Raw genomic sequence first — 27,416 nt, 5'->3', positions numbered from 1 at the left:
TATATATTCCAAGAGTGCTCCCCTGGGAAAATGGGAAAGAGAAGACTTCTCTTCCTCAGACCCCGCAGTTTCTCCTTCCAGAACCGCACCCAGGTTGTAAGGCTGTCTGGTAGCAAAAGCTACTGAGGCTGCATGAAGAGGCAGAAACCCATCCAAGGTAAGCCTGGTGGTGTGGCGAGGCCCTTTGAAATGACGGTTAGTCTCTTGCTGTCATTTCCCAGCCAGATACTGCTAGTCTCTCAGCACAATACTCTTACAGGTGTAGTAGTACCCAAACCTATTTCCAGAGGCTCTTCTCCTTGGAGAATTAACTGTTCACCAAATCAGAGGAGAAGAGCATTGTTGTAAGTGAGATGCTCTCCATCTTCCTGGTCTTCACAATGGTTCTTGAGACCAATCCCATTATCCCCGTGTATAAACCAGAAATCAAGAGATGTGTGTTTCGGGGGACTTCTTGGTGTTTTGCTAGTTCCATTTCATTTTCATAATACCATTTTGGGGAAGAGAGAAGGTTTGGTTTCCAAACATGACTCATCAGTATGTTATTAAAATCTCATGACTATTAGAGTAAATATAAAGGATGTTCATAGTGTAACTAACATGATTTCAGTTATTACAACTTTGACTTAATGAATGACAGTCTTTGATAAGCAGTACTCTTGTCTGTTGCATGTTGACAAAGTAATGTTGATGATTATTAAGTACTCTGAATGCTGTGGTCGGTTATATTACGTGGTGTATCCTTAAGAAATTCTCGGTTTATAGGAAATGGGCTGCATTCCTCCAGTCACCAAACTTGTCCCTCAAATCTATGGACGAAGGAGATGTGGTAATTACCATTATGCAGAAGGGGTTTCTGAGCCAGTGAAATGTCAGCTTAAACAGGATCTGCTAGGACTGAGGTGAGTTAGATCAGTTGTTCTAAGCATAGGCATCTAACTGACTTCGAGTCTGAACTCCGGTCCTACCACTGTGAGTCATTAAGAACCTTAGGTAGGTAACAGTTCACAGGGTTAGGAGGATAAAAAAGCCATGTGTCTAAAGCCCCATGCCTTACCCATAGCAAGCACTTACTGAATGGTAGTTAATATTTAATACCACAGTACAGTCCAGTAGGGAGGATTCACAAGTCCCATGCTAAAAGCACTTAAAAATTATTCAAGGCATTACTTACACAAAAAATTAAAATTATACAAGGATATGTAATAATTATCGTACCCTAGTAGATTTGGTATAATTGCTTAAGCACCTAACTCATCAAAGAGCAATTCAAGTTCTAGGAAGAACACAGTCCCCATATCCTTAAAAGTCAATATTCCTTACTCGTGGAGGAGCATTTCCATTTTGAAGTTTGTTTTTAGCCTTAAGGATTGGGAGAATAGAATTCTGAAAGTATTGGACTACTTGTGGCAAATCTTAGGAAAGCATCGTCTTCCAACTGCTTAGCTCCAGGAAGAGCTGGTAATTGATACACAGGGACCTGGTAGACAGGATTGGTCTGAAAAGCAACAGCAGAACTGGGACATGTCAAAAAAGAGAAGTGATTACATGACTATGAGTCATGTGAGGCCTCAAGGTTAATAAGGTTAAGAATCTGTGGGTTGAAGAACACTCAACCCTCATGTGTAAAAATCAGGGATACTCACTTTGATGTTCTAAGTTTATTTTTAAGACCTGTTAACAATTGTAATTACTTATACTTTCAAATGGTTGTATTCCAAGAAGACTCTCTCTCTGGCTCTCATTCACTTGTGATAGTTTCTTTTTGAGTAAAGCTTTCTCTTTCTTCTTCTCTTTCTCTGCTTTTTGACTCTCCTGATATTTGTCCATGGAGAAGATAGTAAACAGCTTAAATTCCTTGTAATTAAGAAGCTTGTGTTGGGGAGGAAAAAAGGAAAGTTATTTCAGAAAGGATTTGATACTTTGTTTCAGATGGGAGCAGGATTGTAGTCACTTCTCATTTAAAACCTTGGAAACTTGATTAAAGAGGCCCAGTAATGAGGACTGATCCCTGTCTGCTTGTGGTCTAGAGCCAGAGCTAGCCTACTGTGGGCTCAGAGGGCACCAGGGCCACTTTCTTACTTCTGCTGCCTCAAGTCCACACATGTTCAGGCTGCCATCTGAGCTGCTTCACAGTGCGGTCCATCTGTTTAAAGCTTAGACTTTAGCTCTCACTTGCTAGTCAGCATGGACTTGGACTAGGCCGTTCACCGAATGGACTTGAAATAGGTATGCACTGTTTTCTCTTGGGATTAACTCATGTGTTCCCATCTAAGAATTTCTTTGTTTCTACTTATTAAAATCTATAACCCTTCCTCTTAAGACCAATTCCTGCCATATTAAAATAGTTCCTTCTTTCAACTAAACTTCCAACAGAATTTCCTTCTCTAAACTTCTGTAATTTTATATCCACATTATATGATGTAGCAGTTACAACCCTGTCTTCCACAGGCCTGTCCATCTCAGGTTTTCTGTGATCGCTCTACCGTGACTGGGATCACAGCAGGTGATCACAGCACACAGTGCTCCAGCAGGTTTCTCCTTCCCTGTCCCACTGTAGGCAGAGAAGCCCTCTAGCTCTGGACAGAGGGGCTGCCAGGCCACAGCCTCCCAGGTGGCTCAGGGGTAAGGAGTCTACCTGCCAATGCAGGAGATGCAGGTTCGCTCCCTGGGTCAGGAAGATCCTCTAGAGGAGGGAATGGTGACCGCTCCCTGGAAAATCCTAGGGACGGAGGAGCCTGGTGAGCTACAGTCCAGGGGGTCACAAAGAGTTGGACACGACTGAGCACGCACACTGCCAGGCCACATGCTAGGGACCTGCACTTACGCGGTCACCTGTGATGTCGAAGTTATAGTAGAGGTCTCTGAGTTGCTGCTTTTTAATATTAAAGAGAAAGTTGTACATGTGCAAGTTGTCTGGGCCAATTTTCAGCTCCCCATCCAGGTCAAGCAACTCAAAAACAGGCCGGGAATGGCGGAAGATAAATTGCTCTTCCAAATGGTTCTGTTTTGAGAGAAAAACATAAGGAAAGGAATAGTATTGTCGGTGCTACTTTCTAAACTTGTTACATCAAGACTCATCTATTCACTAGTCCACTCCCTAGAGAGCTAAAAGCAAAGGGCAGAATCATAGCAGCTCAGGGCCGGAAGGGTGCTGTGGTCAGTGTATCAGATCCTGCTTCAGCATCTGCCCTCAAGGGGAACTGATGCTATCTGTAGTGATTAGTTCTGCTAGATGGAACTCTCATTAGTAGAATGCATTTCCTTGTGTTCAGTGAAAATCTACGTAAGAAAATGTCAGTGCTGGCGATAAAATGATGAAGACATGAGGTGCCTTTCCTTAAGGAAAGGGAAAGAGGTGAATACACTCTAGGAGTGTGTGCAAGGTGAGATGGGTACCCAAAGACAAGCAGGTCTTGTCTTGCTCATTCATCCCCTTCAGAATATTCTCTGAGGAAAGGGATCACTGAGGAAGAGAGGCAACTGGGATTACTGGTGATTATTTAAGACCCACCAGCTAGAAGGGGCAAGCAAGGAAGGGCATGCCAAGCAGAGATGTGACAGGATGAGATTTGTTCTTTATAAAGGCAAAGTGGGAGGGAAGCTGGGTAACCTTTCAAAACTCCTAGGTTATAGATGGACCATTTAGGAACCAAAAGTAGTACTCTCCCTGTTTCTTCTTCCTGTTTCCAGTGAAAAGAAGAAAACTTGTGCCACACTCTTAATTTGGCGCTGCCGTTAGCGACATGGTGGCAGCCGCCGAGCTCTGCCCCCTCGGCCCCAGAGCCTGGCTGGCTACTTGCCTCTTGTGCCAGCAGTATGCACACCAGCATGTAGAACTGGTCAAAACCAATCTCGCCCACCGCGTTCCAGTCCAGCATGTTGAACACAACTGTGATCTGGTTCCTTGTCAAGTCAGTCATGTGATGAAGGAAGTGGTAAAACAGCACATCTGTCAGCAGGGAGATGAGACAGGTTATTGTGAAACAGTTCTAGAATGTTTGACATATGGGGGCCACCAAAATGGTGGTCCTGTTGGAAGCTTGTTGACGCGGCAATAGTAATGATAATACTTTGTTTCTGGCTTTGCCACTACACATTCCACTGCGCCTGGACTTGTGAAGAAGGGGAGTGGACAGGGCTTGGTTCCTGAGTGCAGCTCATGTGCTCGATGGAACAGACCGATGTGCATACATAACCAATAAAAGGCTCAAAGTGCTCCTAGTACATAGAAGAGCTTAGTTCTCACTGGGGACCTAGGACATGCTCTTGGAAAAGCTGACATTTCACCTGGGTCATTCACTTGAGAGAATTAAAAAGAGAAATTTAAAAATCATTCCTCTTCTATAAAAGTATCACTGTGCCTCATGCTTACGTAACGTAAATGCTTTTGACGGGGGAAAGGAGCTGGCATCAGGCACCTTAGGTGCTGGGCACTCTAAGTGCTGCATGTCGCGGAACCCAGGCAGCTACAGAGCCTTTTACAATAAGCTTTGGGTGATAACTAGCCTTGGGGCTTCTCGAGCTGTAATGGGCATACCAGTCACTTGGGGATCTTGTAAACACAGCGGTTGTGATTAGAAACTGGCTTGGGACTACTGAGTCTGCATCTTAACAAGCTCCCAAGTGATGTGGCCTCTGCTGCTCTGTGGACCACACTTGGAGTGGCAGAGCTGGAGTTCATATGTGGTCCATCTGACTCCACAGCCTTGCTCTTTCTACAGTGAAGCTGTATCTTTTGCACATTAGTTAATGCATCTGCAGTCATATGCAATCGGAGGGAAAAAAAAAAAAACACTGTAATTTAAAGGACAGGGAAGGTTTTTGCCTGAAATTCCACTCACTCATCATCTGTCTTGGGGGATGTTAGATGGAAGAAACAAACATGGTGATGTGTTCACACAGTGGTATGTGGCTGTACAGGTTGTATGTACAGATCACCCGTAAGATTTCAGAGATTCTCAAGTGTAACTTTGTCTACATGTGATTTCTTCTTGCCCACTGATTACAGAGGGCTTTAAACCCACATCTCTTGCAGCTCCTGCATTGGCAGGCGGGTTTCTTACCACTGGTGCCACCTGGGAAGCCCTACCTTATTTATACCCAGTCCTAAAAGAGAAAAAAATCAAAAGACAAATGAACAAACAAAAAAGCCCTGAAGTGTTAAAGCCCTTAAGAACCCACCTGCCAACGCAGGAGACGCAAGAGACCCATGTTCGGTTGGAAGATCTCCTAGAGGAGGGCATGGCAACCCACTCCAGTATGGTTGCATGAAAAATTTCATGGACAGAGGAGCCTGGTGGCCTACAGTCCATGGGATCGCAAAGAGTCAGACACGACTGAGCAACTGAGCATGCACACATACACATTAATTACATTAGTTGTCTTGTGTCTCCTGCACGAGACATGGCTCCACTACATCTGTAAAGCATGTCTGGGTGGTTTGGAGTCCTGGCTGAAGTGGGCTAAGGGTACAATGAATCAGTTAACACAGTGTCATGATCTGAGGGTTTCCCACGTCCCACCAGGTGTGAGCACTTGGGAACACACCATGTGCAGACATGCTGATGCCTGTGTCCTTGCTTCATGAGGATTGCTTTACAGTAAGGCTCAGTAGCTAATCAACAGATACTGTTACTCAATCGGCCGACTCCAGGCCAAGCATCTAGGGTTCGACGTCACCACATCCCTGGCAGGCAAAGCTCAAGCCTGTGCCTTCCTCCAGGTCACCATCCGGTCCCTTGGTGACCAGAAGACCCGAGTATGACTTCATCTCTCAGGTGTTGCATCAGCGGGGAGCGACTTAGTTACCAGGGAGATCAGACTGCTCAGCAAACGCTGGTGAGACTATGGGCTTTAGAGTTAGAAACCCTTGGGTTTTGGGGCCAGCTTTTCTGTTTACATCAAGGTGCCCTACAGTTGTCTTATCTAGGACTGGGTTATTGGGAAGATTTGGTGACATGTTGTGTATAAATCTGAGGCATGAAAGTATGAATAAATGAAGGTATCTTTATTATTTTATAAGGATTGAATGAACTCTTTAAAAAATTTTTATGGAAGAAACTCCTTGTTGATAAATGATACTTCTCTCCCTCAGGTTACAATGAGTGAATAGGATACCTTATTTATGCTAAGTCTCTTCAGTACTGTCTGACTCTCAGTGACCCCATGGACTGTAGCCCACCAGGCTCCTCTGTCCATGGGATTCTCTAGGCAAGAACACTGGAGTAGTTAGTCATTCCCTTCTCCAGGGTATCTTCCCCATCCAGGGATCAAACCCACATCTCTTGCAGCTCCTGCAGTGGCAGGTGAGCTCTTCACCACTAGTGCCACCTGGGAAGCCCTATCCAGGTCTAAAGAGAAATAAATGCCAAACAAACAGAAAGCCCTAAAGTGTTGTGCACTCAGCAGCAGGGTTGAGCTCATCAACACTTTTCAGTCACAAGTACCAAGAATTAGAAGGGAGCTTGCCGATCATCTGACTCAATTCTCCCAGTCTATGGACAAGTTTTGCTAAGGGACTCTTGAGGGTTAAGGCCTGAGAGGGGTCAGCCGCCAGGAATAGCTGTAACAGTAACGAACACATTAAACCCTTAGAGCGTGCCGAGCACTGTGCTAAGTACTTGCCGTATGTTATCTAATCTCATCACCTTTTTTTTTGGCTGCACCATGCAGCATGAAGCATCTGAGCTCCCAAACAGGACTGAACCCACGCCCTGTGAAGTGGAAGTGCGGAGACTTAACCACTGCACTGCCAGGGAAGTCCCTCGTTATCTTTCTTTTACAACCATGAGGTGGACTCCATTATTAGAAGCCTCACTTATGGATGAAGAAAATTAGACTTAGAGGATGATGACATTGTGCAAGTCACCAAGGAATAACGCGTGGAGCCAAGATCTAATCCCAAAGCTTGTTGTTTTATCTGCTTCACTGAACTGCCATCAAGTCTCAGCTGGCGGGGTCTCTCTGTGCTTTGTTTCGAAGATGTAATACCTATGTTAATGAACTAGTTTCTGGCTCTGTAAGTTCTCCTGCACATTCATTAAAAACCAAGTCATGACCAGAAGAAGCACTTACGGAAGTACTGACCATTCAAGGTTTTCTTGTGGTGCACGTCAAGAAGGTGAAAATACTCCACCAAGGCCTTCACATTCCTCACGGATAATAAGCAGTACAGTTTGTCCAGGTAAAGGTACCACAGAAACGATCCCTGCTTCAGTTTCATTATGAAGCCCTCTAAGCCGAAGACTCTGGCAACCTGAAGTAGAACAGAGAATTCTGCCTCAGAACTAGAATGTTGGGTGGAGAAAAGCTCAGGTAGTAAAGATCTTCCTAGGTCAGACATCACAGGAAACAGTCAATAAAAATTTAAAATTGCGGCAATTCCCCTGGCTGACCAGTGGTGAGGACTCGGCGCTTTCACTTTGGAGGCCCGGGTTCAATCCCTGGTCGGGGAACTATGATCCCACAAGCCAAGCAGGGTAGCCAAAAATAAAAAATGAGAATTTTCCAAAGTCAGTGAAAGACACCCATCCACAGACTGTGCTCATTATCGTTATCAAAGTGAACAGCTATGTAACTACACGCCAGGCACTGTTCTAAGTGTGTTAATATACTAACTCATTTAGTCTGCAGACTAGTCATAGAATCCTAAGAGGCAGAGATTATTATACCTATTTTACAGATTAAGAAACAGGCTCAAGGCACAAACTGCTGTGTATAAAATAAGCTATAAGGATATATTATACAAGGAGGATATATTATATGTTACATGTCTATATATATACATAATATAGATATATATATATTTGGCTTTGCCTCACAGCTTGCAGGATCTCAGTTCTCTAACCAGGGATTGAACGTGCGCCCTTAGTAGTGAAAGCATAGACTCCTATCCACAGAACCACCAGGGAATTCCCTAGCCAATATTTTATAATGACTGTAAATAGAATCTAACCTTTAAAAATTGTGGACCACTATGTTGTATACCTGTAAGTTATATAATACTGTACATCAAATATATCAATTAAAACTTAAAAAAAGAAACCAGCTCAGAAAAGTTAAGTAATTTTCCTAATGTCAATAGGCTAGTTAATGGTGAAGTCAGCATGTGAACCCAGATAGCCTGCCAATAATCACTGCTTTTTAGCCATGCAATATTGCTTCTCAAAACCTTGAAGTCCTAAGTAGCTGAAATAAGAAGAAATACATATCTGTACACATCAGAGTGCAACTATATTCTACCAAAGACAAAGATTTTAAAGGCAATCAGAGAAGAAAGATTACTTTCAAAGGACTGATGATTAACAATCCACTTCTTCACAACATGGAAACCAAAACATAACAGAATTATGTTTCAATGTGTAAAAACAATCTAGCCAACTAAAATTATGGTTTCAAGAAAAAAGATGATTTCAGTAAAATCATCTTTCAAGACTGAAGGGAAGTTCCTTAAAAAGTTAAACATGAAATTACCATTATTTTTAGCGTTAATCATTCAGTCGTGTCTGATTCTTTTCGACCCCATGCCATATGACCTAGCAATTTCACTCCTAGATAATATATCCAAAAGAAATGAAAAGTATTCAAATAAACACTTGTACAAAATGTTTGTAACAGCACTATTCACAATAGGCAAATGGTGAAAACAACCCAATGTTCATAAACTGATGACGAAACGTAGTACATTCATACAGCGAAATATCATTCTGTCATGAAAGGGAAGGATACATGTTACAATGTAGATGAACCTTATGGTAAGTGAAAGAAGCCGAGCCCAGAAAGTCACATGTTATATGATTCCATTTATATTAAGTATCCAGAAGAAGCAAAGTCATAGAAAAGCAGATCAGCCACTGCCAGGAGCTGGGGGGGGAGGGTAACGGGAAGTGACAGCTTCTGGATTCCCAGTGGGCTGATGAAAACGTTTCAAACCCACAGAGGTGATAGATGAGTAGCACTGTCAGTGTCCTAAGTGCCGCTGAATTGTACACTTTTAAAAATTAAAATACTTATTTTTGGCTGCACTGGGTCGTCGTTGCTGCGTGGGCTTTCTCTAGCTGCGGCGAGCAGGGCCCCTCTCTGGTTGGGTGCGTGGACTCCTCATTGGGGTGCCTTCTCTTGCTGCAGAGCATGGGCTCTAGGGTGTGCTGGCTCAGTAGTTGTGGCACACGGGCTTGGTTGCTCCTCGGCATGTGGGATCTTCCTGGACCAGGGATGGAACCCGTGTCCCCTGCATTGGCAGGTGGATTCTTAACCACTGGACCACCAGGGAAGTGTCTGTGTGCTTTAAAATAGCTAATTTTATATTATGTGAATTTTACTTTCTCAAAAGAATGAGGAGAAAAATCAAACCTGAATTTGACCATTTTACAGAAAATATAAATCAGGGAAATAGAGAAGACAGCAGAGGTCCATGTTAAATGGCACTGTTGGGACACAATGAACAAAGCCCAGACTGCGGAAAGCTCTAAAAGAAAAGGACTCCGCTGCTTCAGTAAAAACTTACAAGAAAAGAAAAAGAGATGCAAGAGGGATCTATAGACTAACAGTTTAATTAGTCTTTCAGATCGCACCAGTTACAGTGTATGGACATATTAGGACCCTTATTAATATAGATTGTGCATTTGAAAACCCACAAAAACAAACAACTTACCAAAAAGCATGAGATGATGGAGAACTATGAACACTGATTGGATATAATATTAGAAGTGACAACAGATGAGGTTGTTTAAAAAGACAAAATGATAAGATGCTGGAATGTGCTTCAAAATGACTCAGGCTCATGGGTAATCGTATACATATACTAGGGTTGTTCGAACATGAAATGACTGATGAGTATATACTAGTACTACCTTACACTATTCCTTCTACTTTGAATATGTTTGAAATTTTCTATAGTGAAAAGAAAAAAAAAAACAGGATGAGATAAAGCTGTATTCAGGCAAAAACAGACAAAACCCCCAAACAACTAAGAATGATCACTAACGGACTCTCCCAAAAGAAATTATAAAGGATCAACTTAAAATAGTAAGAGAATGATCACAGAGAGAAAATCCAAGATGTAAGAAGGAACACAGAGCAACGAAGTAGTAAGAATGCGTGGGTCAATCCAAGTAAACAACGTGGAGTGAAGTGATAACAGTGTCAGAACTGCAGGGAGTTCCCTGACCGTCTACTGGCTAACACTCCTCGCTCTCAGTGCAGGGGCCTGGGTTCAATCCCTGGTCAGGGAACTTGATCCCACACACTGAAACTCATTTGCATACAACAGCTAAAGATTCCGCATGCTGCAAGGAGCTGAAGATCCTGCATGCAACAGCTAAGACCCAGCACTACCAAATAAATACATAAATTTTTTTAAAGGCTTTAAAAATGATATAATTTAGTATTATTATTTATCTTTTGGCCATGGCACACGGCATGTGGGATCTTAGTTCTGGGACCAGGGATGGAACCTGTGCCCCTGTGCCTTGGCAGCGTGGAGTCTTAACCACTGGACCACCAGCTACTACTACTACTAAGTCGCTTCAGTTGTGTCCGACTCTGTGCGACCCATGGACTGCAGCCTACCAGACTCCTCCATCCGTGGGATTTTCCAGGGAACAGGACTGGAGTGGGGTGCCACTGCCTTCTCCCCTGGACCACCAGAGAGGTCCCCAAAATGATAAAATTTAAGTGCAATATAATTATGACAGAAGGAAGGAACTAACAAAATAAACCCATACACACAAAAACTGAGAAAATTAACACCCATAAGGGAACTCTTCAAACACAGAAAAATAATCCCTTATGAAAACACAGACATTCAGGGAGGAATGAGAAGTACCAGAAATTGAATATGTGTGAGTAGATCTAAATGAATATTCACTGTAAAAAAATGCTAAAAATAATGTCATATGAAGAAGCTAGCTGTGGGTGCCGTCAGAACTCACCAGGAGCTATATAGGGGAAGATCTGTTGCTGCTAGAGGACGGGAGAAAAAATGGTGTAAAATTTAACTGCGTTTTCCCAGTGTGTTAATTAGGGTAAGGACTGCAACAAACAATTCCCAAAATATCAGAACTAACTGTCTTTTCCAATGCCATAGTAACCAGTAACATTCAAGATGATGGTGCCCTGAGCATGCTGTGTGTACACAGAATAGGAATATAATGTTGTACATATGAAACTTATTTAATGTTATAAACCAAAGTTCAGTTCAGTTGCTCAGTTGTGTCTGACTCTGCGACCCCATGGACTGCAGCACAGCAGGCCTCCCTGTCCATCACTAACTCCCGAAGTTTATTCAAACTCATGTCTGTTGAGTTGAGTAATGGTGATGCCATCCAACCATCTCATCCTCTGTTGTCCCCTTCTCCTCCTGCTCTCAATCTTTCCCAGCATCAGGGTCTTTTCCAAGGAGTCAGTTCTTCGCATCAGGTAGCCAAAGTATTGGAGCTTCAGCTTCAGCATCAGTCCTTCCAATGAATATTCAGGACTGATTTCCTTTAGGATGGACTGCTTGGATCTCCTTGCAGTCCAAGGGACTCTCAAGAGTCTTCTCCAACATCACGGTTCAGAAGCATCAGCTCTTCAGCATTCAGCTTTTCTTTTTAGTCCAACTCTCACATCCATCCATGGCTACTGGAAAAACCATAACTTTGACTAGATGGACCTTTGTTGCCAAAGTAATGCCTCTGCTTTTTAATATGCTGTCTAGGTTGGTCATAACCAAAGTTACCCCTATAAAAAAATTTAAAAATAGATGATGGTTCCCTATTAGCCTGAGTTCCTCAGTGACTACACAAAAAGATAGAGGATCTTCCCTCCCTTGCCCTGGGAGGTGAGAACCATGGATTTTCATCTGGGGCTTGAGAGTGACAGATTCTCCTCTCCCAGCAGCAGAAAGCTATTGCTTTGAAGGATTTTGCTACTTCTGAGGAAGTAGATGAGACCTTATACTCATCTCCTGGCAGCCACCAACCTCCTCCCTTACTCCTGCCTCAGCAAGAATCGGAACTCTCCAGTCTGCTGCCCTGCCCCCAATTCTTCTCACAAGCACCCATTGGAGACACATGGGAAGGAGTTTGCCAATGCATGTGATCGTGCCTTGTATCTAGGAACTCCAGCGAACCCACACTGACACAGTAGCCCACACTTTGCCTCTAATGATTTGCTCGAGCTTTAGTTACTTTCTTCTCTACCACTTGTGTGGCCACTGCCGTCTTCAGTCGTGTTCTGCCAAAGGTTCCATAGTGGGGTGCCCTCTCTCCTCGCTTGTTCTTTTTGGCTTTCAGTTTCCTTGGTTGCCTCGTGACCTCAGTCCTCTGATATTCTCAAGAAAAGTTTTGTAGAGCATCCATCTTTTTTTCTCACGAGGATAGATGCGACATTCTTTGTAGCTTTCTGTACAGTCAGTAAGAAATCCATCCGAATTGTGTGAAGGCTTTACTGCAGCGTAACTTAGCCTACTCAAATGGATAGGCTGGTTTTTATCTGCATTTCCCTGATGACTAATGATGTGAAGCACATTTACATGTGCATATTTGCCGTCTGTACTTTCTTTTTCAAGACAGAGCACAGATACTGATGTAAGGATAGACATTTCCTGTCTTAGATCTAGAAAGCACTTCTCCAAAGAGCCATAGTACCATTTTATGGAAAAATTTATTTGGAGACTACAAGGCTCTCCTTAGCCTTTTAGTTTATGAGCCTATTGGCTTTCTGTTTGGTTTCATGGCCTCTTTCCCATGTACTTTAGGATTTTGCAAACGTCTTGAGGGCAAAACCTTAGAGTAAGGTACCATTACATATTCACTGGAATGGCTAGAGTTTTAAGAACTGAAGATATCAATATGATTGGAGCAGTATCATTTGTGGGAACGTACTTGATGAAAGTGAAACAGGAGAGTGAAAAAGTTGGCTTAAAGCTCAACATTCAGAAAACTAAGATCATCTAGTCCCATCACTTCATGGGAAATAGATGGGGAAACAGTGGAAACAGTGGCAGACTTATATTTTGGGCTCCAAAATCACTGTAGATGGTGATTGCAGCCATGAAATTAAAAGACACTTACTCCTTGGAAGGAAAGTTATGACCAACCTAGATAGCATATTTAAAAGCAGAGACATTACTTTGCCAACAAAGGTCCGTCTAGTCAAGGCTATGGTTTTTTCAGTGGTCATGTATGGATGTGAGAGTTGGACCGTGAAGAAAGCTGAGCACCGAAGAATTGATGCTTTTGAACTGTGATGTTGGAGAAGACTCTTGAGAGTCCCTTGGACTGCAAGAAGATCCAACCAGTCCATTCTGAAAGAGATCGGTCCTGGGTGTTCTTTGGAAGGAATGAGGCTAAAGCTGAAACTCCAGTACTTTGGCCACCTCATGTGAAGAGTTGACTCATTGGAAAAGACTCTGATGCTGGGAGGGATTGGGGGCAGGAGGAGAAGGGGATGACAGAGGATGAGATGGCTGGATGGCATCACCGACTCGATGGATGTGAGTTTGAGTAAACTTTGGGAGTTGGTGATGGACAGGGAGGCCTGGCGTGCTGTGATTCATGGGGTCGCAAAGAGTCGGACACGACTGAGCGACTGAACTGAACTGAACTGAACTGAAAGTGATACAATCCTTTGTAAAATACTTGAATACTCTCTTATGAAGTTAACCATATACTTAGGGTACGATCCAGCAATTGCACTCCTAAGTGCATCTAGGAAAATGAAATACATATCCATGCAAAAGCTCATAAGCATTTGCAGCATCTTTATTCATGATAACATAAGACTGCAAATGTCCATCAACAGCTGAATGGTTAAACAAATTGTGGTATATCCATACACTGGAATACTACTCCACATTTAGGAAGAATGAACCACAAATACATATAACAACATGATGAATTTCAAAATATTATGCTGAGTGAAAAGAAACCAAACTTAAAAGAGCACTACCATATGGTTCCATTCATCTGATGAACTAGGAAAGACATTTCCAGTATATGGTGACAGAAAACAGATTAGTGGTTGCCTGGGGTGAGGATGGTGAGTGGGGATTAATTTATGATCAAGGAAAAGAATTTCCTGAGACGAGGGGAAAGTTCTGTACCTTGACTCTGGTGATGGTTGCATGCTAAGTCGCTTCAGTTACGTCCGACTGTTTGTGACACTATGGACTGTAGCCAGGCTCCTCTGTCCATGGGATTCCCCAGGCAAGAATACTGGAGTGGGCTGCCACGCCCTCTTCCAGGGAAGTCTTCCCGGTCCAGGGATTGAACCCGAGTCTCATATCTTCTGCACTGGCAGTGGGTTCTTTACCACCAGCACCACCTGGGGAGCCCATGGTGATGGTTACATGGGCGTATATATTTGTCAAAACTTTGAACTCATTTTATTAAATATAAAAACCTCAGTGAAGTTGGCTTAAAAATTTTTTTAAGACAAAAAAATTCAATGACATCAGTATTAAGCATTGTTGCTCAACAAAAGTCATTGGAAAGTTAACAGATATATGATACATTGGAAAGACATCTGTACTCAGTAAGAAACTATTTTTTTAAAATCTTACAGTCAAAAAGTGAGAAAGGAAATCTAATAGGAAAATGGGCAAAGAATATGAACCAGCAATATGAACCAGCAAAGAACCTGAAATGCAAATATCTAACAAACTTATGAAGACATGCTCCAACTCTAATTAAGAATTAGAGATTTGCAAATTTAAAACCAGGTTTTGTATCAAACTTACAATGAACAGATAATTCCTATCTTAAATTGTTACATAAGATAAAAAAAATAATAAATGTTCTTATTTTGAAACCAGATAGAGACAGCACAAGAAAAGTATGGGTGCTTTGGTTTGTGCACATAGACATAAAAATCTATGTAAAGTGTGAAGTTTGCCGTCAAAGTCAATGCTATGTGTATAAATATAATTATGACCAAGAGGCAACTGGACACAGTAGTTACACAAACAGATGCAGAGACTTTGGCATCAGACTGCTGCTGTTGCTGCTGCTAAGTCACTTCAGTGTGACCCCATAGACGGCAGCCCACCAGGCTCCCCCATCCCTGGGATTCTCCAGGCAAGAACACTGGAGTGGGTTGCCATTTCCTTCTCCAATGCATGAAAGTGAAAAGTGAAAGTGAAGTCGCTCAGTTGTGTCCGACTCTTAGCGACCCCATGGACTGCAGCCCACCAGGCTCCACCATCCATGGGATTTTCCAGGCAAAAGTACTGGAGTGGGGTGCCATTGCCTTCTCCGTGGCATCAGACTACTTAGGTTCAAATCCAAACTCTGCCGCTAATAAGCTGTGTGACCTTGGGCTTGTGTTACTTAGCCTTTCTAGAGGAAGATAAAATATTCTCTAAGAATGCAAGAGTATTTAATCAATTAAATCTACCATGACTATAGGCTGGGTGAGAAAACTCATGTAATTAATCATAAGATTAACGTATATGGTAAATGCAGAAACAATATTTGATAAAGTTCTACAGCTATGAGAAAAAGTTATTAGCAAATTAGAAATAGCAGGAAAGTGTCTCAGTGGGTAAAGAGACTGCCTATAATGCAGGAGACTCGGGTTCACTCCCTGAGTCAGGAAGATCCCTTGGAGGAGGCATGGCAACCCACTCCAGTATTGTCTGGAGAATCCTATGGACAGAGAAGCCTGGTGGGCTACAGTCCATGGGGTCTCAAAGAATCAGACAGAACTGAAGTGACTGAGCACACACGTGTGAGGATCTTTTGCCACAGTCTTTCATAAATATCATACTTAAAGGAGAAACTTTAAACCCTTTTCCATTAAATACTGGACCAAGACAAGGATTCCTACTTTCACTGTTACTGTTTAACATACAGTATAATCATTTGCTAAAGATTCTAGCAAACGCCATAGGAAAAAGGAGAAGAAATAAGAAATGTGAGGATTTTATAGCAGAAGCTGTACAAAGTGCCATGACATCTCTCAACTTAAGAGATGCTCTCTGGGCTTTCAAGCACGGCAGGCTAGCAGTGCTGCCCTAGGGAGCAGCCCTTGGTCAAGGACAGATGAGGCTTAGAGAAAAATTCCCCAGTTTCCTTGACTCTTCGGCTGAGTCTGCAGCATGCTGTATCCTGATCCCCAGAACACCCAAGTGGGTTAATCCCCGTTAGCCATAGCAGTATTCAGCTCCCTTTACGGGCTTCAACATCACCTCCCAAATAAACTATTTGTATTCAGATCCTTGTCTCTGGGAAAATCCAACCTAAGAAAACAGTCAAATGCTTTTTCTGTGACTACTGAGACTATGTGATTTTCTTTGTCAATGCAGTGTCTTACTTTAATTGCTTTTGTTTCTGCATAGAACCATTCTTTTATTCCTGGATAAAACTTTCTTGGTAATAGTGTTTTTATTCCCCTTGGGTTTCATCTTGCGAGTATTTTGTTATTTTTTTTAAACTTATTTATTTTAATTGGAGGATAATTACTTTACAATATTGTGATGGGTTTTGCCATACATCAACATGAATCAGCCATAGGCATATATGTGTCTCCTCCTGCTAGTATCTTTTTTAATCCATCTATTACCTAAGGGAAAGTAGTCTACAAGTTTCTTTTACTATCTCTACTTAGTTGTAGTAAAACTCATCTTAGAAAAGTGAAATATTTCCTTTATCTTCCTAAAGTATTTATATAAAGGGAGAAATTATTTGTAAAGCCACATAACATGATGTCTTTCAGTGGGGGCAGAGTTTAGATTTTTGATTCTTTATTCATTATTAGCTTATTTAGGCTTTTATTTCTTATTGAAATTATGTATCTTTTATATATCACTTATAATCTTGTATATCATTTGTATTTTCTTCTACATGATTACCTATTTCATATTACCCATTTCATACAAATTATATTCACATAAAATTGTTTAAAATGTCATTTTGTGATTTCAAAATCTCTATGATACCTAATACTATGTCCCTGTTCATTTTCATTGTCTTGGGGACTATTTTTCTTTCTGTAACTCATTTTGTGTCTTTGACCAGTCTTGTCTATTCGCTATTTCAGAGATACAGCTTGGTTTTGTTAAACCTCTCTGTTTGATTTCTCACAACTTTACTTAAATATCATTTACATATCATAAAGTACACCCATTTCAAGTATACAATTCAGTGATTTTTACTAAATCTGCCAAGTTATTACATCATCACCATAATCCAGTTTTAGAATATTTTCATCACTCCAAAAAGACCCCTCATGTCCATTTCAGTTCAGTCCGTTAACCTGCTTTCTGTCCCCATGGATTTGCCTTTTCTAGACATTTCTTATAAATGGAATCATGTAACATGTGGTCTTTTGTGTCTGGTTTCTTTCACTTATAACATTTTTGAGTGAAGCTCTCCATTTTTGTTTCTTACTTCATTTTTTTCTGGAGCTTTCACACAGTCCTTGTGGTTTGGCTGGACCTGGGGATAACCTGGGCCTCCAACTCCCAGACCCCTAGACTGGCCTAAGTCAGAGCCCCTTCCTCCCAATGGGAGAGCCTCCCCACTGTCCTCCCATCCGCTTCACAGAGTTGGTCAGGTGGACTGAAACAGAGAAAGACCTGCCTTCCGGCTTGTTCTGGGAGGTTTATTTGTGGGTGAGCGCCCAGTCTTGTGCTGTGTCTGCTTCTTCTGGTGATTAAGACTTCCTACAGTTGCAACCACTCACTAAGTAGTGGAGACATTTCAATCTTTACTCAGGGTACCCTTATGCAGACCACTACCAGCACCCCAGGCTTCTGCAGCTGTCTTTCCAAATTGGTGTTTGCCTGCTGCTCCGGAGTGGTAAAAACACCTCAACAGGAATTTTCTCCGTAGGGACGGGAACTATTGGAGTGTGACATTCGCTGAGGCTCTATTTATGAAGGAGAGTTACCATAATAAGCTTTACATGCTGCCCACCGTTTGGAACCCACTTAGATTTAGATGTAAGTGTAACTGCCCTAGAGACAGTTAACAGCGGCAAGTAAAAAATGGCCAGGTTCGAGAATGATGGTCTTAAGTCAAAGAAGACTTAATTCTATGTATGTTCGCCCGGTCGTGTCCAACTCTGCAGTCCCAAGGACAGCAGCACGCCAGGCCTCCCTGTGTAATGAGCTTATTTTTTTTTTAATTGGGAATTTAAGAATAAGAAAGTTTTTACTTAATATGCAAATATATTTGAAGACCCATCCTGATGCATGGGATACGTAGGTCGGCAAGGAGCTCTTTCTCCTAGCCCTGTAATCCTGTCCGGTTGGTGGATCTCGGTGGGCAGAGCCCCTGGGAGGCGGGAAGCGAGCCGGGGAGCCTGGGTCTCCAGGGCTGACCACTGCCGCAAGGACCGGGCATCTCCCGCGCTAGGAGGCAGCACCGCGCCGAGGAAACCGCACTGGCTCAGCCAACAGGATGTGTAGCGGGGGGCTGGTGCCTAGCCCGCCCGGCGCCCCCACCTGAAAAGTGAGCGGGGGCAGAGCCCCTTTGCCGGGAAGTTACAGGGCGGATTCAGTGATTAATGTCGGTTCGCCCTCTTGGTCTTTGGACAACAGTCAGTGGGCGCTCGCGAATAGCCAGTTTGGTTCCCCTTTCGCTCCGGCAGAAATATTGGGAGCCACGTGACTCTAGGGGTCTCCCAGCTCCGGGACGCTCTCGCCGAAGGGTCCCCTAAACTCTCCAAAGCCTAGTCTGTTGCTTGCGGGCGTGCGGCGCGCAGGGGACTACAGTTTCCAGAGTGCCCTGCGGCGACGGGCGGAGCCGGGGAGCGCCCGTAGCCAATTAGGGAGTCTCCGGGTGTTGCCGGGGAGCGGCAGGTGGAGCCGGGTCCCCGGAACGCCTCCCGAGGCTGGCCGGCTGGGCGGGGGGCGCGGCGCGAGCGGGGCCGGCACCGGGAGGCGGCCCCGGGAAGGGCCGAGCGGGGGCGAGACCGCGGCTGCCTGCGCGGTTCCGGGTGCTCCAGCCGCGAGCTGCCCGGGGCGCACTTCACCCGTGTCGGGCTGCGGGGAAGGGCCGGTCTGCGGAGAGCCCCCGAGCGCCGCGGCGCCCTCCAGCCCCTCCGCCTCGCGGCCGCGGGAGCCGCGCCACCTCGCCCCCCGGCTCGCGTGCCCCCAGCCATGGCTTTCGCCAATTTCCGCCGCATCCTGCGCCTGTCTACCTTCGAGAAGAGAAAGTCCCGCGAATATGAGCATGTCCGCCGGGACCTGGATCCTAACGAGGTGTGGGAGATCGTGGGCGAGCTGGGCGACGGTGCCTTCGGCAAGGTTTACAAGGTGAGGGCGCTGAGAGGGACTCGGGGCGCGTGGAGCCGCTCCGGAAGGGAGGGGCACTGGCCCTGGTCAGTCTCGGCCGCGGCTCGGGAGAACGCGGAGGGGCTGCCCCGTCCTGAACTCGGAGTCCCGGGCTCCCGTCCCGCTGACCCTTCTTCTTTGCCGGGGGTGGGGGGTACCCTCACTCAGCCTGGCTCAGTCCTTGCGCCCCTGACGGCGCGGCGGCTGCCCCCAAGCTTTTTCCGAGCACTTCCTGTGCGCCCCGCACGGCTCTCGGCGCCGCAGGGGGAGACAAAGGGGCGCTTATAGAACTTTTGCGTCCGAGACTAGGCGTACTTTTTAGGGGAGTCCACCCAGATGCTGTTAGGGTGCCGAGGCGATGGGCACAGAGCAACTGGGCTGCGTCTGGAAGGGTTGGGTCCGATGATATTAGGGACACACCTGAAGATGAGCCAGAGACAGAGAGACCGGGGGTGGGGGTAGGGGGTTTCGGAGTGAGAGGTTAGGCTTGGAGATGGAGGCTGGGGCGGCAGAGCGGGAGGTTAAGGCCTCTGGAATCCTGCGCTTCGGGGGTCAGATTTGAGCATGTGGATGAGTCACTGCTGGGGAGTCTCCCAGTCTGTAGTTACCTTTCCCCTAGAGGAATAGGAGGCCAGAGAGCTTTTGTGGAGGGGTGGGTGGGGCAGAGCTGATTAATTCTAGACACGTTTGCTGTAGGCATTGTCTGGTTCTTAGTCCTGAGAAGAAATTCTGTGTTGCTGGGGACCCAAAAAACACGTAGGGCTTGACGCCACCCTTCCCCTGTCTCCTAGAGAAACCCACATGTTCTCGAGGAGGACACCCGCTTCATGAGCCACCGTCACCTTCATGGGATTCCTTTAGCTTGTGGAACACTCTGATCCCAGGACTTCCCTTTTAGGAGCTTGGACCACAGAGAGGGCTTCTCTCAGTCCTCCTGGTCAAGACTTGCTCTTTTTGACCTGAAAGTGGTGGTGAGCTGAATTACCAAATTGTGGTCCCTGAAGGAGTGGCATTAGTATCACCTGGGAGCTTATTAGAAATGCAGGGTCTGAGGCCCCACTCTAGACCTGATCAAGTGCGGTCTGCGTTGTAAGAAATCCCCAGGTGATCGCTAAGCACTTTAAGTTTTGAGAAACCCGGCTGGAGGCAATTTTGAGGCCACCCAGAGCCATCCCCGTGTCTATTTTGTTACCACCTCCCTTCTAAGCAGGCACTTCCTGTTACAGGGTGGAACCCCCACTGGAGCAAAGGTTCTGTGGTTGGAGAGGCTGTGACACTCACACCCGTGGCTCTCAGCTGTTTGACTTGCTGCGCTTCTCTGCCTGAGGGCTCTGTGTGTAGGCAAGGGCAGCCAGCACATTCTACACTGGCACATCTTTTCTTTACCCTTCTCAAAGCTCCCTATTCCCTCTGCTGCTGCTAAGTCGCTTCAGTTGTGTCCGACTCTGTGCGACCCCATAGACGGAAGCCCACCAGGCTCCCCTGTCCCTGGGATTCTCCAGGCAAGAACACTGGAGTGGGGTGCCATTTCCTTCTAGGGCACCAGGAAACTGTCCTCAGTCTTGGCGGCCCCCACCTCCCCAGCCCTCCCCTGGACACCCCACCCCCGGACACCCCACCCCTGGACACCCCACCCCTGGACACGCCACCAAAGCTCTGGCCTCCCCCAGACACAGCCTGCTCTCCAGGTGTGCTCTGACCCCTGCAAGGGCAGCTGTACCCTTGGGCAGCTCACCATGTCCCTCACTTTCTCCAAAAGGTTCAGCTGGTGTTTCCAACGCTTGCTGTTGGCTCTCGAAGATGTTTGTTCTGTTTGGGGTTGGCTTTCAATTAGTCTTTTCCCTGTCCCCTAATGGATCCTGGCTTCATATGGTTCATTTTCTTTCAAATCTAAATGTAGAACTTTGCTTTTAGGCTGGTAAGATTTCCCCTTGTCAGTTTCGATTGTCATTTCCTCCTGCTTTAGCTGGGTAAAACTCCCCTACTGCTCTGAAAGTTCCAAACAGAGGAGCCCATCTGATTCACAAGTTATTTTGTCTGCTGGTTCTCCAGAACACATGGACCCTTTTAAAAGCAAGTGTAGTGCTCAAAGCTGTGAGCTGACCGTACCCCGGCTCCCTCCCCACCACCTCTGAACCCTTGGTTTTCTCCTCATTAAGAGAAGGCGAAGCTAGACCAGGAGAGCTGTGTGATGGCTGATACACCTGGACAATTTGTTAGAGTCCACGCCTGGCCTTAGTGTGTGACTGTTCAATCCAACCCATCCCCATGTTATGTGCAGGAACCCTGGGTCCCAGGGAAAGGAATGGACTAGAACCAAGGCTCTGGGCTTAGTTAACAGCTTCGGAAGATCTGTCTTAGATCAGAGATCTCTGTGACCCCTATCTCCTTCCCTGGAGAAGTGCTGTTTACTCAGCCCTTTAGATATGAAGTTGAAGCAGTTATTGCTTTAATAAAGATTCTATTCAGGGACCGTAACTCCTCCCTACTTCATTGTCCCCTGGCATGGCCATCTCAGCAGCACAGGACAGAGGTTCCATCTAGGTTTTTTATCTCGGAGCAGAACTTCTACTTTGACACGGTGCCTTGGTAACCAGCTGGCTGTGAGCTGGGCAAGTGACAGCCAGCTAGCAGCATCTCCTCTTCCTGTCCTAGAACTAGCAGATTTTTCTTCTGGCAGCCTAGGTGATGATGGCCTTCCTGAGGATTTCTCTGGTGTAAGAAGTCACGAGAGGGACTTTTCTGGTGGTCCAGTGGCTAGGACTCCACGCTCCCAATGCAGGGGGTCCAGGTTCATGCCCTGGTCAGGGAACAGATTTCACGTGCCAAACTAAGATCTAAGGTCCTGTGTGCTGCAACTAAGACCGGATACAGTCAAATAAATAAAATAAATATTAAAAAAAAAAAGAAGTCATGAGAATCCCAATTTGTCAAAGACTTGTCAGAAGAGGATGCCAATTATAGATTTCCTGTTGAGTGTCTTGTTGAGGCTCAAAGCCTAAGCATTAGCAGTCAAGATGTGTGCGTGCATGCGTGCTAAGTTGCTCAGCTGTGTCCGACTCTTTGTGATCTCATAGGTGGTAGCCCTCTCGGCGCCTCTGTCCATGGGATTCTCCAGGCAAGAAAGCTGGAGTGGGTTGTCGATGCCCTCCTCCAGGGGATGTTCCCAACCCAGGGATTGAACCCACAGCTCTTATTTCTCCTGCATAAGCAGGTGGGTTCTTTACCACTAGTGCTACTATGGAGCCTCTTTTTCCCTTTTCTCCCTGGTAAGCCACCAACCAGTTTATCTCTGGTGAAAAAGAGGTAGGTAAGATTGATTTTGTGCAAAGTCAAGTTCACTCTCACCTACTCCTTAAGCGATTTCAGATGGATTTCAGAGGGAAACAGGTTTTAGTTTATTACTAGATACAAAGTTAAAGTCATAGGCTATATAGTTTAAAAGTTCTTGCCCTTGGAAATAATCTTTGAAGACAGGATAGAAAGGGAAGCGTTTGGTGTGATGTTGAATGGAACAATCTGCCTTTACTGGGTGTGCCCACTCTCATAGCTGCGGGTGAAGCAGGCCCTCAAATGCTGAACAGAGGCAGGGAGCCTGTGGACCTGACGAGTTGGGTTAACAGGCTGAGATTTTTCTTCTGCTTCCTGAAGATTGCTCTAGTTGTCATCTTATGTTGTCTTTAAGCTTTCAAAAGTTTTATGATTTTGTAAAATTAGGAGTACAGTACAAAATTTTTTTAGTTAAAAAGAAAAACATTACCCTAAGTCCCATCAATTGCTGTTAACATTTTGATATATTTCCTTCCAGACTTAACTGATTTTTATGGATAAAAAATATTTGTTTAAATATGGACATACTATTACAGTCCATGTAATTCTCCAGGCCAGAATACTGGTGTGGGCAGCTGTTCCTTTCTTCAGGCGATCTTCCCAACCCAGGGATTGAACCCAGGTCTCCCACATTGCAGGTGGATTCTTTACCAGCTGAGCCACCAGGAAAGCCTAAGAATACTGGAGTGAGTAGCCTATCACTTTTCCAGCGGATCTTCCCGACCCAGGATTCGAACTGGGGTCTCCTTTATTAGCTGAGCTACCAGGGAAGCCCATAATTGATTTTTATGGAGAAAAAAAAATTTTTGGTTAAAATGCAAGGTTGTAATCTACAAAGCTACGGTGTTTTATGCCATCTTTCATTCCTAAAACCTCTTCATGTGTTATTCTAAATGCTTCATACATACTTTCTGGGATGGTTCGGTGCCCCCATGATCTTAATCTTTTTGGATATTTAAGTAATCCCCTCGTAAATTTTTTTTTTTTTTTACTGTTAACAAGTTAAATTGATTTAAGTGCTTATCATGTGCCAGGCGCTGTGCTAAACCCTTTACACGATACCATCAGTTCTGCTATAATGTAAATGCCTTCCTAAAAATCCCTAAACTGTGCAGAATCATGCAGTAAAAATCAGAGGCCTTGTGAGCAAATGGGGATAAGGGTACAACACTCAAAAACTTCACCAACAAATTAGAAGAAATAAAGATTGCCTAAAAAAACAAGTAGCAGAGTTTTATACAAGTTTTGTGGATAAGAAATATAGAATTATGGGGACTTCCATGGTGGTTCAGTGGCCAAGACTCTGCGCTCTGAAGTTAGGTGGCAAATTGGACCCCCGTATGGGACGGACGGGTGTGTCTCAAAGGTTGCTGACAGGCGTCTGAGGGGCCTGTGCCCTCTGTGTGTATTCGTTTGCGTTGGCTCACTTGGGTGAAGTTTTCTGCGTTTACCTCGTGTTTCTGGCAGACAACACATAAGCAGATGTGAATTTAGCATTTTGATAAAATCGTTCCCTGATACATCAGTGGTATTGGAACAAAACTGACATTTTTAACAAGTAAGCATTATAGCAAAACTGACTGTGTATTTTAAATCATCCTTTAGGCTTAACTCCTGGAAGGGAATTATTCCGTGGAAGGAGTGATGCTTCTTTGAGCGTGATTTTTAAAAGAAAATGAGATAAGTTCCTAGCAGCCCCTTTGCCCCCTCGCCCTCACTAAGGGCCATTCCCCCGAGTCCTTTGGGAACCCGGGGCCTTGGCAGCGGCTGCCCTCCGGGTGGGAACCTCAGGTGCCCTCCGCTCAGAGAGCCATTGTTAACCCTGGGGCCACATCCTGCCCCGCCGCCCAGTTCAGACAAAGCTGAGGTTCCCGCCCTCCCCAGCCTGGCAGCTCCTTTCACCTCGACTCTGCCTGAATTTAAAGCCTGGGTTTCCGCTTCCTCCGGGGGCTGCCCAGGTCTCCTCATCCCTGTGCACCTCCCCTTCGCCTCCGGAAAGAGCTCTGCCCCCAGGCTGTAACCTTATTTCCGCTCAGCCTAGTGTTTTTAAACACAAGTCCTTGCTATTGTGAGTGGGTTCCTGGCTGGGTCCGAAAACCAAGGTTACCCGAGCTTCCTGGGGATGTCGCCTGCCCACGGGGTCTAAAGTGGCAGATTTTGCATTGACCTCGCACTGTCTGGGTCTAGAGCAGCTAAGCAATTGCTCAGCCAGCCCTCACCTCCACCCAGTGTCCCCTGGCTTCCTGAAGTTACTCGGACTAGGGGAATATCTCTGTTGTTGGGTCTGAAATAATTTGTGTAAACCACTTAGTCCAGGATGCTGGAAAAGCTTGCATGGGTGTCATCCATTAGCATGTAAATAAGATAAATGAGTGGAGAGTTGACTCCCCCCTCCACCCGCCCCGTTTTTTTTTGAGCCTGGTGCACGGCAAGAGGGGTTCTAGTTCCCTGACCAGGGATCGAACCTGTGCTCCCTGCAGGGGCTGCCGCCAGAAAAGAGCCTGGGATGGGTCACTCCCAGGCCCAGCTGCTGCCAAGGGCGTGGAGCAGGAAGGTTAAAGGACGCAGTTGGGGCTCAGGAGGATCAGGATTGCACCTCCAAACAAGTGACTCCCCCTTCTGAGCCTCCAGACTCTTATCTATAAAACAAAGGCGATGATTTGAAAGATAAGATACTTAGAAAGGTGTAATACATTCAGCACCTGATCCCCACCCAGGAAGTGGGCAGGAAAGGAAGATGGTTCATTATTGCTGATGCTCTTGCTATGAAACAAAGAAGGTCCCGACCAGTTACTGCAGCTAAGCTGGGGGCAAACAGAAGGACTTCAGTGTTAAGAGCTTGTTTGTTATGCCAGGCTTCCCACCTTGGCACTACTGACATTTGGGGCAGCTCCTTCTTTGTCATGGGGGCTGCCTGTGTGTTATAGGATGTAACAGTATCTCTGGTTTCTACCTACAAAATGACACCACTGCCAGCACCTCCCTCTCCTGCCCCTAGCTAAGACAGCCAAAAATGTCTCTGGACAAGGCCACATGTCCCCTGGGGGGCAAGATCGCTCCTGTGGAGCACTGCTGCCTCCTACAAACAAACGTGCCTGGATTCAGCTCCGCAAACAGCCATGCTCACCTGTGTTTGTCACAGGTGTGTGATACAAGACTTGGGCCTGGCAGCCAGGCAGACCTGACTTTGAATCCTGGCTGCCCTACTTAGCCGCTGTATGAAGTCAGGTGAGTGGCTTGCCTCAGTTTCCCCATGTGTTTGGTGGGGCTGAGACCAACACTCACCCCACTGAGCAGCTGGGAGAATCAGATCAGTAGCTCGTAGGCACACAGGATGAGCCAGCTACCCACCTAACCTGATGCTTTCAAGGCCACACGGGGGAGGAAAGGAAGGTTCTGCCCCGGCAAGAGCACAGGACCACGATGGGACTGGCGGTGAGAGGGGACAGCGTCCACTGGGCAGGGCAGGTGAGATGGGGACAGGACAGACAGATAGAGGGAAGGAAGCCCAGGCCAGGAGAGAGCCAGGCAGTGAGGCCTCAGGTTGTCCCCCGGTAGCCCTTGAGCGTGATAGGGTTTGTGGACTGGTTTGCGTGACTCGCATGGTGGCTGAACCAAATTTGAAGTGATTGCCAGCATTTTGAAATCATGAGCATTCACATAAAAGCCCCGATCAGATATGCTGATATGGCCCGGCATGCACTCATGCAGGGTCATGTCTGCTGGAAGTGAGGAGAATGTCCAAGCGGAATGTAACAGGAGCCACGCACACAACTTAAAGTGTTCTAGTAGACGCACTCCAACAAGGAAAAACACCAGAAGTGAATTTTGATAGTCTATTTTGGTTACCCCAGTATATATCCAAAGTGCTATCATTTCAGCGTGTAATCAACAGAGAAAGAGATATTTAAAGTTCTCATTGCATGCAAAGCCTTTAAAATCTGTGCATTTGGCTTTTACACTGCGTCTTGCTGTGGTCCAGCCGTGGTTCAGATGCTCAGTAGTGGCCTTGGCTCGGTACTGGGCAGCATATATCTGGCTTCTACTGGCTTCTACCACTGTGTGCCCTCCCTGACCCACTGTACGTATTTCATTTGCCTCCTCAAGTCCTGTGTTCAGTGTATTATTTGGGAGCTGGGCTTGGCTTTGGGCAGCTGGCCAGTGCGAGCCAGGTCTAGAGTAGTGCGTGGGGGCCAAGTGAAGAGCGCCTTGGATGGCACGTTCAGGAATGTGGACGTCATGGTTACTGTCCTGCCTGCCCTACCTTGCCAGGGTCTGACCCCGTCCTGAGATCAGCCTCGTGTAGTGTTAGAGGAGAGTGATCTTTGGATAGTTACTGGATAGGGAGTGGTTGGCCCGCACAATTGGGGGATGCCAGATCCAGATGTCCTGGCTGCCCAAGGCCAAGGTGACCACTGACGAGTGGCGGCTGGGCCAGAGTGGCCACGGCCTGGTGACTGGAACCAGGGGTAGTAGGTGGACGTGTGGGAGGGAAGGCCAGAGCAGTGGTTGGAGCCCAGGTCAGAGCCCAGGCAGGGAAGTGACTGATGGAAGGTGACCAACCCGAGAAGCAGATGTATGTGGGCATGGAGGGTTCTAGAGAGCTGGGTCAGGAGAGAGCAGAGAGGGTGAGATGGGAAGAGCAGCTCATGTCTGCCAGGGACCAGAGGTGGTCTGGGCACTTGGGTGTGGTCCTGGAGTTGAAGCCCAGCCCTCTCCCTTGCAGGCTGTGTGGTCCTGGAGAAAAGTACTTACCTATGCCGTGGTTTCATTAGCTACACTATAGGGCTTTTTGTCTGAAATAACCCGTGTAAACCACTTA

The 27,416-nt window shown here is 45.8% G+C and overlaps 2 protein-coding genes across 2 annotated transcripts in view; one reads left to right on the top strand and one right to left on the bottom strand.

Annotated features, from left to right (window-relative positions):
• Positions 1-1,646: 1,646 nt before the first annotated feature.
• Positions 1,647-22,342, bottom strand: EFCAB9 (EF-hand calcium binding domain 9). Its single transcript, XM_010851288.1, has 5 exons — positions 21,000-22,342; positions 7,090-7,258; positions 3,804-3,952; positions 2,828-3,004; positions 1,647-1,872 (listed from the first exon to the last, which is right to left on the bottom strand). Exons 1-5 carry the CDS (start codon positions 21,000-21,002, stop codon positions 1,678-1,680), a joined length of 693 nt encoding a protein of 230 aa, XP_010849590.1. The 5' UTR covers positions 21,003-22,342; the 3' UTR covers positions 1,647-1,677.
• STK10 (serine/threonine kinase 10) overlaps positions 18,851-27,416 on the top strand; it is a 124,986-nt gene continuing 116,420 nt past the window's right edge. The window contains exon 1 of the mRNA XM_010851290.1: positions 18,851-19,246. Coding sequence (XP_010849592.1) covers positions 19,091-19,246 — 156 coding nt within the window. The 5' untranslated portion in view covers positions 18,851-19,090. The remainder of the gene's footprint in view (positions 19,247-27,416) is intronic.

Source organism: Bison bison, unplaced genomic scaffold, assembly GCF_000754665.1.
Source record: "Bison bison bison isolate TAMUID 2011002044 unplaced genomic scaffold, Bison_UMD1.0 scf7180017864301, whole genome shotgun sequence".
NCBI classification, from domain to species: domain Eukaryota; kingdom Metazoa; phylum Chordata; class Mammalia; order Artiodactyla; family Bovidae; genus Bison; species Bison bison.
The sequence above is the reverse complement of the archived record's forward strand: the minus strand, read 5'-3'. Positions and strand labels throughout refer to the sequence as shown.